Source organism: Aquila chrysaetos, chromosome Z (genome assembly GCF_900496995.4).
Source record: "Aquila chrysaetos chrysaetos chromosome Z, bAquChr1.4, whole genome shotgun sequence".
Taxonomy (NCBI): Eukaryota; Metazoa; Chordata; class Aves; order Accipitriformes; family Accipitridae; genus Aquila; species Aquila chrysaetos.
Window position 1 is genome coordinate 16441144 of NC_044030.1, and position 12121 is coordinate 16453264.

At 42.1% G+C, this 12121-nt stretch overlaps 1 protein-coding gene across 3 annotated transcripts in view; it reads right to left on the bottom strand.

The window, feature by feature from the left end:
* Positions 1-4429: 4429 nt before the first annotated feature.
* Positions 4430-12121, bottom strand: part of DGKQ (diacylglycerol kinase theta) — a 102412-nt gene continuing 94720 nt past the window's right edge. The window contains exons 23-24 of one of the 3 annotated variants that reach the window (XM_041120888.1): positions 11499-11636; positions 4430-8012 (exon numbers count right to left, since the gene is read on the bottom strand). In XM_041120888.1, coding sequence (XP_040976822.1) covers positions 11538-11636 — 99 coding nt within the window. In that variant the 3' untranslated portion in view covers positions 4430-8012; positions 11499-11537. Of the gene's footprint in view, positions 11637-12121 lie in introns of all 3 variants that reach the window. The other 2 variants (XM_030004832.2, XM_030004831.2) reach the window with 2 other exon arrangements.

Below are 12121 nucleotides of genomic sequence, written 5' to 3' on the forward strand. Positions count from 1 at the left end.
GATTAATTTGTTTCAGCTTGGCCAGTTTGAAGCAGGACTGGCAAGATCCATGGCTGATGTCCTTGCTGCTGGGGATGTTTTGTGCCCTCAGAGCCACTGTAGTTGCTTGTGCTTTGGGAATTGCAGGAGGGAAAGGTGCTTTGAGCCAGGAGGTCCCGACCTCAAAACAGTGTTGTTGTGCTTTAACCCCAGTCAGCAACTAAGCACCATGCAGCCGCTCACTTACTTCCCACCCACTCAATGGGATCGGGAAGAGAATTGAGAAAAAAAAGTAAAACTTGTGAGTTGAGGTAAAGACAGTTTAATAGGACAGAAAGGAAGAAAATAATAACAACAATAATAAAATGACAATAATAGTAAAAGAATTGGAATATACAAAACAAGTGATGCACAATGCAGTTGCTTACCACTCACCAACCAATGCCCAGTTAGTTCCAGCGCAGCGATCCCCCCAGGTTATATATACTGGGCATGACATCACATGGTATGGAATACCCCTTTAGCCAGTTTGGGTCAGCTGCCCTGGCTGTGTCCCCTCCCAACTTCTTGTGCCCCTCCAGCCTTCTTGCTGGCTGGCCATGAGAAGCTGAAAAATTCTTGACTGCATATAAACATTACTTAGCAACAACTGAAAACATCAGTGTGTTATCAACATTATTCCCATACTGAATCCAAGACATAGCACTATACCAGCTACTAGAAGGAAAATTAACTCTATCTCAGCTGAAACCAGGGCAAGTGTGCACATGAGCAGAGGTGTGACAGCACCTGACAGCAGCCCCAGACATCCTGGGCTCACACCAGCCTTGTAGGTAGCCAGCACAGACTCGGGGGCACTGTTCCAGCAGCAGTGCCAGCCCTTACCTGTAAGAGTGGCTGCTTGTGGTAAACTATCGATTTGATTCACAGCACAAGTTGACTGAGAGAAGTCCTGAAGGTGAGAGAGCTTGTCCCTACCTCATTTCCCAGTCTGGGGTGAGGTGCCGTATATGTGCAGTTTCTCTGGGTGTGTTTTCTGACACCCGCCCTAACCCCCCTTTTATTACAGGGGCCCAATTTTAAGTCAGCAGGGTCCTGGTCAGAGCACTTGTCTGGCCAGGCTCTGTGCCTGAACCTTGTGGGCTGTTCTACCTCCTTATTAAATTATCTCTATAACTTTTGTTGTTGTTGTTGTTGTTTTTCCTTTCTCTCTGTGATCCCCTAGCAAACATTTAAGCTGGATTTCTTGGTGTGGTGGTTTAAGCCCCGCTGGCAACTAAGCACTACATGGCTGCTTGCTTACTCCTCCCCTTGCCCCAGTGAGATGGGGAGGATAATCAGAAGAAAAAGGTAAAACCTCGTGGGTTGAGATAAAGACAGCTTAATAGGATGACACAAGGAGAGAAGAAGTAATACTACTACTACTACTAAAAGAATGTATAAAGCGAGTAATGCATAATGCAATTGCTCACCACCTGGAACCCGATGCTCAGCCTGTTCCCAAGCCACAAACCCTCCTCCCCTGGCCAACTCCCCCTAGTTTATATACTGAGCATGACAGTTCTATGGTATGGAATATCCCCTTGGCTAGTTTGGGTCAGCTGTCCTGGCTGTGCCCCCTCCCAGCTTATAGTGAAAATTAACCCTATCCCAGCCAAACCCAGGAGACTTGGTTAAGAGGTGTGAGCGCCAGGTTCTGGGACAGAACAAGAGCATGGTGCCAGCTACAAAAGAGGCCTGGGAAAACTGAGTCAGAAGGAGAGAATCATTCAGCAGTGAACTTTGAGCCCAGTTAGTTGGCGAGAAGGCACAGGGTTGGCCCATTTGTATTATTCATGTCAATGATGCTTGCCTGTATGTGGGTGCCTGCAAAGGCATTGCTGCTCTATGTCTGCGTTGTTCTGTTTGCAACAGGCTGGTCCTGGGAATGAGGAAATGCAGCCACCACCACCATGCGTTCCAGCATTTGGTTCTTCAGCCCGGTTGGGAGGAATCCCCTGTGTGTTACAGTCCACTGGTTGTCCGCAACAAGAAAGCATGTTTTTTAGGGGGCCAAAGCTGTTACCTGATGATCAATTTGATGTCCAAAATGGCTCCAGCTGCCCTTCAATTTAATTTCTGTGACTTAATTTTTGTCTAAAAGTTTCTTGCTTAGCTGTACTTCAAAGTGTATTTGTCTAAATGGTGACTAAATCCACTTGGAAGTCAAACTGGGATTTTTCATGGCCAAACCATCTTTCCCATTCTCAGACACCAGTTCCCCACGATGGGAATGTGGCACAGCCAGATTGCAAGGCACAACCCTACATGAGCAGGAAGGGAGGGACTGCTGGAAGTCATCCACTCTGCCTGCAAACCAGATCCTGGCTGTTCTCTCAGCTCAGTGGATGGCAGGAGTAAAATTCACTGGCAGATCATCACAGATACAGGCAGAACATCATGGCATCCTGGAAGCACCCGAGTTCCTCGATGTGTATTGAACCGTGTAAATACTAATCCTCCACTGAAGCCTATGGTCCCTCACACTGAAATGGCAGCTAACTTGACATGGTACCTTCTCTGCCCGTGGGCCACTTCAGGTGTACTCCATGTACTTAAACATGGGGTACAACCCTCTGGATACCCAAACACCCCCTTGTCCCCCAAATCCCTCCAACAGTGAATTTCTGGGTCATGTGGAGTCCCAGCTAGGAAGCTTGTCCACTTGCATTTCTTTCTTTCTTTTCCTCTTTCCCTTTGGCCGTCAGAGCACTCTCCTGTAGGCTTAGGTAAAGGTTTCGAGGCCTCCCTACGCATAGATAGGACTGAGGATGTGCCTTTATGCTCACTAAGCAACAAGAAGCCTCACAGGGCACCTGCACCACAGCATGCATCTCCTGGCTGCCTCCCATGGTTGGGGTGTCATGCCCACAGCTTCAAGGAGATGTCTGTCAGGTGTGATGCCAGACCCTCTAGCAGTGCTCTGCTAAGGAGGAGGATCATAGTTTCATCCCTGCCTGCTCCTTCCCAGTTACTGGAGAAGTAGATCATACTCCTTTTTCAGGACTATGTATGACGATGAATTTTTTGGTCATGCCTCCTGAAAAACAAAGTTCACCTAGCTCACTGCATGGTGTTGTCTCACAAAGGTGTGCCACAAACCCACCTGCATTTGGAAGGACTTCACCACATTCAGCACTCAGAGATTTCCCAAGTCCTCCAGGTACATGTGTTTTACCCATTGGAAAGCCTGGCTGGCTCATAGAATTGCATATTTGAAATAGGTGCTGGTTGCAACATGTAAAAGTTGAAAAGCAGTGCATACAACGTGAAAAGCAGTATGTTTTAGTGTGCCACACCACCACTAGGACCTGAAGAAAGAATAAGTGGAAAATGCTACTTTGCTTTCCCCAGTTAACAGAGAAAGGGCATTTTTTCTCCATTTTTAAGGCAAGCTTGGTTAAATCATGAACACTTCAGGTTTGGGTGTTTTGTGTTTGGTTTCTTTTCCTCTATATGAAGGTCGGTATTTTGTTTGCTTCCCCTCTTTTCCCAGAACAGTAGTCCTGAACTGAGTTTTTCTATATATGTTTTTTAAAATGTGGCTGTAGCTGCTTTGGAGCTTGTTGATTTGCAGCCCAGCAAGGAATGAGGTTTACCCTGAGATACTAGGGCAAAAACAAGCCCTTCCCTGTTCTGCAATCAATTGTTGAACAGAGTGGGGAGAAACAATTGCTCCATCCCAGAGGAAGGGTTACTGCAGCAGGGACATCCTAAGCGGAGGTGTCAAGCTGAAGAACCCCATCAGCCATGAGAGGCAGGCCAGGAGCTGACGGGTCTTGACCTCCAGGGAGGGGTGGGCTGTCCACCCACAGCAGGACAGAGTTTCCATCTGGGCTCTGCTCCCTCGACAGCCCTTCCTCTTGCCCCAACTGACCCCCTCCAAGCCAAGGTCCATGGGCTCTGGCCCTTGGGTTCTGCAGGCCAGGTCCACCACTGCTCACTCGAGCCAAGCACAATGGGGCTACTCATGGGCCTGTTCCCCGCAGCCTGAAAACACCAGGTCATGTGTTTCTAGAGGAGTGCAAATAGAGCAAGGAATTGTACAAAACTACCTTGGAAAATCTGGATCATCACTAAAGTAGCTCACAAAACAAAAATGCTTAACACACTATGGTGCTGTCACAGAAAGATTTTACCAGTTACAGTAAGTGCTACCCACAGAAATAAGGGTTCTAGAAGAGCTTGAATGTTGCAGGGGTCAAACTTAGTGTGTAGGTGTCATCTTAGAAACTAAAACCTACAAAGTAACACTGCTACAACACAGCCACCCTCTCACAGAGCATAACCCAATCTCAAACAGCAAGGCTACAGAATACCTACAGAAGTAGTGCCCAGCTGAAACAAAGTACATTTCTCTCTGCAGAAGTGTATTTCACTATTTTTAAAGCATGACTACTCCACAAACATCCAGGGTAGGAGAAATGTTGTATTTTTCACAGACAAATTCTAGTTACAGATCTCTGGAACTTGTAAATAATACTTAGAATACAGAATTTCAAATCAGTGCAAAATGTACAATCAAATTAAACACAAACCCCATATTGCAAAATATATACAGAATTGTTCTAAGAACATAACCCAAGGACAAACAGATGTTTAAATATAAGAGAAAAGTCCATCTTTTATAAATTACTATTTTTAAAACCAATTAGTACACTAGGTATGTTATTTGTAGACAAGTTACCACAGCATAGTGATTTGCTAGGCAGACGCTGAGAAACAAGTTACATCATTAAAAGCCTGTTTCTGAGACCAATCCACAAGTAAATGTGTGATAATGCATTACTGGTTTGAGGCACACAATGTGGAAACAGTTTTCAACCACTTCAATGCTTATATTTAGGCTTTCTTTTTCTGAGAATTATTAGGCAGATGCACAAAGAATAAGCACTAGACAATAACTAAACTGTTCAATGGTCAGCTTATCTTAGCTTGTTGGGCCAAGATGATTTATTACTAATGTATTAGAACATTCACAAGAAATGCTATGAGACATCTTAGAGTATCTTGATATTAAAATAGCATTTGTAAAACTGCTTGAAGTTGGATGACTTAAATAACCAGAGGTGAAAAACACAGTTATTTAAGCAATAGTTAAACCATAGTTTGAGAAGAGTTAAGACGTCATGGTTAAGTTTTGTAAGCAGGAAGGACACTGGAATCTATAGGACTCAAAGCAGAAATGCTCCCTTCCAATAATCAGAACTTGTGGCTTCAAGGTTATTGATTGCTACTATCTACACCATTGCTAATTAAACTATCCCAAGGGTAACTTGCTTTTGGCATGTTCAGAAAGCTGGAGTTATACAGCTATTGCTATGCTACAGATCCCCAGAATTTTGCTTTTAAATAGCAGTGAAGGCTTTATAAGCACCTAAAATTACACAATAAATACTCAGTAATTCTTCAAGCACCTCTTGCTACCCAATTTGGCAAGATCAGCAGCACAAAAAAAGGGATGCCATGGCAAGGCAAGCTGTTAACTGTTTGACACAGGCAGATGTCAATTTTTGCCTGCCTTCCTTCAGAAAGCAAAAGTACTAATGTGTGGCACACCCTGTGGACAGTGAGAGAGGACTCTAAGTGTCAAACAGTCACCAGACTCTTAACATTCCTGCAGTCAAGCACAAGGGCGGGCTCTCTGCTCTTTAACCTGCAGTGATTTGTACAGGGGAAAAGTTCTGCCTTCTGCAGCTGATTTTTATATTAGGACTCACTGCCAGAGGTGTAATACGGGGTACACACAACATAAAGCTAGACACATCTTCTGAAATCAAGTCGTCTCCTAAATAACACACTTGAGCTGTGCACAGTGATGTGTGAAATGGGTGTGTTGCTAGGAGAGCTCAGAGGGATAACTACACTAGTAACAGTGCCCTGTTCAAAAATACTTTGCTTTGGGACACACCTTTAATATCTACACAAATTTATTTCAAGACTTCAGACCAACTTTTTCAACAACACTGATCTGCTTATAAAACATTCTCATAAATTATCTTCACAAAAAATAAAGTCAATCTTTCAGAAAACATGTTCAATACAAGACTTGTATCAGTAGAAATTCTGTCTTATGAGTTCATGGCAGAAAAGTCATAATCTGCATGTGAATCTCTCCAAAGGGATGTAACTAGGAATCTAAATCAGAGGGCAACTATTTCCTTAATTGTGATGGGAAGCAGAAACAATGCTTCTAAAACATGGAAGGAGTGCACTGTTTCAACCACCATGTATGGGTTTACAATCAATAGTCACTGTCCTGTAAACATTGAACCTGCTGGTCTAACTGCAGGTTAAGATTAGTAATTTGCATTCATTTCACTGCATTCCACACATACAATGGCTACACTGTTAAAAAAAAAGAAAAAAAAAAATACATATTAAACAGCAAAAGGAATGAAGGCTTTGAGCTGGATCTCTCCTACAAGCCAAGTGTCAAATCAGTAAATGTTGACATTATAAATAAAACTTTAACATTACTTTTATGCATTATAAAATCAGTCTAATAAACCTAAATCTTAGAATAGCAGCCAATTTGTAGTTGTTTAAAAATATATATGAACTTTCAGTCAGTCATCTATAAATACACACTGTGATGGGAGGAAGACACCATCTCTCATTTCCAAGCACGCTTTCAAGGAGAACACAGTATTAGAGATGGATGGGGATCAAGGAATGCTGCAGACGGAGAAACTCCCGAACAGTTGCATTCTATAAACTTGTTTTCATCGTTACCTGAAAGTGCATCTTTGTATCTGTAGAATCATCCCCATAGTTACAAAAAAAGTACAAACATTGCAATTTTGCCACACCCTAAGCCTATCTAACCTGCATTTTCTGTTAAGTGCAAAAAGTATATGAAGTGATACATGCACTGGTGCATGTAAGATCAAAGCCTGAAAATGAGGCAATGCTGTCACCATGAATCCAAGGTAGTTCAGTAGTTGCTGAGTCTTTGCCGCACAGCTGCTAAGTGGCTGAAACAGAAGCTGTAGTAGAAATTCATGAATGGTCTAAGTCCAACAGCCAGAGCTGTGTTTTAGAGCAGGATCTCCATCACCCCGCTCTCCACACACATTCACCACTACATACTCATGCCTTTGTTACAAGTTTCAGTATACAGGCTGGGCCCAAAGGGCAGGAAGGCAGCCTAGCAGAAGAGGAAAACGGATGGTTACTATGAAGGTTGTAAGGAAGAGGTATGAGGTGCAGACCAAAGGAATATCTACTGCCAGGTCTCTCAAGTGCACAACTCCAACGCACCCCCTGTTTCAGTGCTGGAGTATGGAGCAGTGGCTATGCAACACAGGCCACACTGGCTCACATGGTCAGTGCGTTATAAAATACCTATGCAGCTGAATCTGTTGTATCTTCAACACTAGTCCTTTTCAAGTGTCACAACAGCTACTGTTACCTTCTCTGCTCACAAAATGAGGCTTCATTTGATAATGTCACATTTATATGCCAACAGACTGCTGCAGAGTAATGTGCACCATGTAAGTGCTCAGCGATTTCAAACAGCTGATATTCAAAACAAGTACATTATTTGCTCTTTAAAGAAATGCAATCTGTACAACACTGGTAAGAGGGTAACTGTGAAGATTAATGAACAATTGTCTATAACAGTTCATTTAGTTTTGTTCCTTATTTAAGTCTTGCAGTGGACTATGCTACAGTTTCTTCTAGTTTCTAAAATGCTACAATTGCCGTTGCCGTTGATTTTAGACACACGCAGACTTGATTAAAATCTAGAAGGAGCAAAGGAGCTCTAACTGTATACATGCAGAGACTGTACTCTAAATGGAGTTGTGCTTTCTCTATATTGCCATCATGTCTTGTTGGGAAGCACACATCCATTAGAAATATGTGCTGGGAACCTCCGTGGGACCAGTAAGAAAGAAGGCTCTGCCTCCTGTCCAAAACTGGTGAAAGAAAGATCCAGAAGTGGGTTCTATCAGAATGTTGTAAGACAGCAAAAGTTGTACAAGTAGGCACTGTGAAAGGAAATAAAATAAGGCCTATTTTTAAAGAGTGTGTGCATATGTATGTATACACATATATGTACACACACACATATATACACATATATAAATAAAAAGTTTTTGGCAAAATAACACTGTTTCATTTAAAAATCAATGCAGTGAAAACATCAGCAATTTAAGCTATACAAATTAAATGTAAGAGCCATGGGGAAAAAGCAGCAAATTTTCTCAAGTAGCACCGGTATCCCAGGGATGAGCTGTTGAATTTCAGTTTTCCTAATTCAAGACAGAGATAATGTGTTTACCCATCAAAACAGATTTTAACCAATTGACCACCTTCTCTCGTCTGCAATAGTGGGGTATTTCAAATGCACCATGATTTTCAGGACCCTTCTCTCCCCCATGCTGGCAAAATCTAGTAGGACACCAGTAAAAGGTCAGGAGCACCTATCTCAGCATGAGAGATGCTAGCTGTGCTACCTGTGCCTGCCATGGTTTATAGGCAAGGTAAAAAGGCAGGACATCGGAGAAAGCATGAAGGAGTGTGCTCAGCATAGCAATGAGCCTGCATCTCCTCTCTGTCTACAGATTATGGTTCCTGGTCCTGTGCTCCTGATGCTGATTAACACCTGTCTTGACAGAACCAAGCCCCTTTCCCAACACTTTAAATAATGCAGTAACAAAAGCACTTGGCCATGTGACTATGAGGTTCTCACAGAATGTTACTCAGAAGACTCTGTGCGGAGCATCATTTGTCTGCCCACTATAATGTAAACTATACTGCATTGTTTTGTTCAACTTAAAAGCCAAGTCAAAATGTTTTGTATTAACTGTGAAGAGTTCTCTCCTCTCTTCAAGGAAGTCTTGCATACTATAGAAGAAAATACTAGGCCTTCTCAGATACTATGTTTGACAAATATGTTAAAAAAAAAAAAAAAGAATACATATATTCTTGATATACTGGCCTTTACAGTACCTGAAACTGCAACATCTTAATAGAGGTATTAAACAGTGAGTTTCTCCTTTTAATATTTACAGGACCTTTGCTGTCTCAACTGCCCAGGAATCTGTTTTGTCTTCAAAACACACTAAGCATCATTTTATGATGCACAGAGACCTTAAATGCCAACTCAAAGCCTTCCTGTCCTCCACCAGGATCCCCTCTGGCAGTTGCAATTAGAACGCATTCGTACTTCTGTGTTGCCTTGCTACAACAACGCTACCCTGAGACAGGCTCATACCGTGTTCCCAGGCTGGAAAATCCCCATGGAAGGATATGCCACAATAAGGGGCCCTCCGATTAAAATACTGTGGCCTGAGAGTTTCATGTTATTTCAGATAACAGATACTGAGCAAAAGGGAGAGACAGTCAGGCCCTTCACGAGCCAAGAACATGAAACATTGTCAGCTGCATGCTGCAGGATTACGTATGTCTGGAAAAACAGTAAGACAGGTTTATTTACTTGGGCTGCAGAAGATGGTCAGTACCAGCAAGCTTAAAATTTACGCATGTTTTCTGTAACAAAAAGCCAAGTTTTCCTCTCTGTCACTGAGTCAGCAATCAGAAAGAAGATTGTGCATTCTTTCTGCTGCCCTGAGGACACAAAGCAGTTTCTCTGACTTTCTGGACAATTATAAGCAGCAATCTATTTCAGATTTCCTCTCTAATTTGTGAGCTTCATCCTGAGAGGGCATACCCTGAAATACACCACTTTACCCCTCCTATGTGTAATGCTGGTACCAGGATGCCAGAAGAGCTCCAGCTGATCCTTCATGCCCAGGTTCTGAAGCAGAGACAACCCTGTGTGTAATGATCAGGAGACAAGGATTTTAGCTCTGTACTATCCACACTATCTCCTTCATAGCGTAAGTCCAGTTTGCATCTTGAATAAAAAGGTAAGTTGAAGTCCACACAGTAGTACCTGAAGAACATCCTGAAAATTAAATTAACAACTTAAACAATTAATAACAGGTTTCACTGAAGAGAGGAGTCAGTCCTCCGAATGCATCTCTACCAGAACACTAAGAACAGAATGAATCACTGGACAGGAAGGAGAGGCTGCAGGCAGCTGCCATTTTTGCATGGCTGTTTTATGTCTGTTTATAGCTTTAGCTGTATCACACTGTTGCTATAGATGGCTGTCTTGCAGCACCCACATTCACAGCCTCATCTGCACCATGACTGGAAAGTAGAAAGCACAGGTAATGATCAGAAGTTGCTGAAGCTGGCACGGTGCTTAGAGTACAGACTGATCAAGGAGACACAGCAAGAACTGTCTCAGCATGTAACTGGCTCCAACACAAAACGGCTTTTGCATATTTCAAAGTTATACTGAAGTCACCTGTCCCTGGACCACACCTGATAACAACACCCAGCAAGGACTTGAGAAGGCTGACCAGGTAGGAGAGTTTTCATGACGGCTATTGCATTCCCAGTTATCTGAAGCCTACAGCATGTTACATGCACACTACAGGCTTCAATACCTCCTAAGGCTCCTCAGCAAAGCTACGCTGTACTTCAGTTCAGCTCTAACATATGACTATGCCAATTTACTTAAGTGAACACTAAGTGGTACTTCTTTTATGCTAATTAGTGATGATTCTTTCAGTCTTTGAGCTTGCTGTTAAGTAACAGTCCAACTGTGACAAATTAATGAAAATGAAACAGCACAAGTAAAGACAAGAAGAAAAGTCTGCTGCCAAAGATAATAGTTTCAATGATAGAAAAAAAAATCAGTAGAATGTAATACTGCCTTGGGTATTCTTGTTCCTTTTTTACATTACAGTGGTAGCTGCTGAAATTCAAATGCCATTTAAAACAGGCTTTGGCTGGATAATATAGGAGAAACTAAGCTGCAGTTGAAAACTTGCTCTACAAACTGTTTCCCCTTCATTCATACTGTCCAAATACTGTTGAAGTTAATCCTCTAAAATATTTTGACTCAGCTGTTCTAGTACTTCTCTCTTCCCAGTGCAAGGGGCTCCTTTTATAGAAATAATTGCTCCTGTGTTTTGTATTTTTGTCTTTACAGTAGTACCGTTTCAGCTGTGCTATTTGGACTGTTCCAAGGAGTTCACAGCAGCTCATATCTTTGCCTTTTTTTGGTTAGGAGGCTATGGTGAGCATTAACTTAAAGGAACACATTTTCATTTATTGAACAATGCACCAAAATTTATCTATGGAATGATTTTGTTTAAGAAAAAGCTGGGAGGAGGGGAAGAATCTTTGTCAAGGTAGACGCAGAAATCTCAGCATCTTGTTTGGCCTCAGTTTCTATATACATGAAAAACTGGGAAATGGCTTATGAAAAAGCAACCAAAGGTAAACATTTCAGATGAGACAAGTGGTACATAATAGTTATTTGTAGCAATGAGGCACTATCCTTGAAAGACAAAGTAGAACCCAGTACTAGCAAAATGTAATGAAAGGCACGCTCATAAGCAACCCTCTTCACTGGTTGTCTGCACCTGGTTTTACTGAACCATCTTGGTATTTACAGTAGATGTGCTCCATCACTTCTGAGCACAGGTCTCCACTTAGCGTCCTCCTTCAGAGACTGCCATGCTATCTGCTCTCATCTCTCTCAGGCTTCCAGTTTTTTTCTGTTTCTGCTTGGATTTTTTCAACATATGGACCTAAAATGAAAAGTTTTAAAAGAAAGTGAGTGAGTATTAAAATATCTGTAGTCACCTATAAGCGGATCCAAGGCAACTAACTAATAAGTAAAATGTTGGAACTGCAACAGAAAAACATTTAAATAAATAACTATCTGAAGCACTTATTCTTATAAAGCCATAGATTTGACTGCTTTTTTTACATAAACATATATACACATGTATGTATATAGATGTATAAGGATATGTACATGTGTGCATATATATTCATGTACACACATATACAGATAACACTATTAGTCACTAACTCAATAGAAAGATAGAAATATTTCTCACTGGAAGGACAAGTTAGGTTTGCTCTCTCTCTCTTTCTCTTCCCCCCCCTTTCTCGCAGGAAAAGAACAAAGTTTAACATATTCCAAAACATCTGAGGTATGACCCTCTTTTTCACCCATTTTTCCTCTGCAAGGGCCATTGTTCTGGTAGCCCTCCTGGCAGGGCTATAT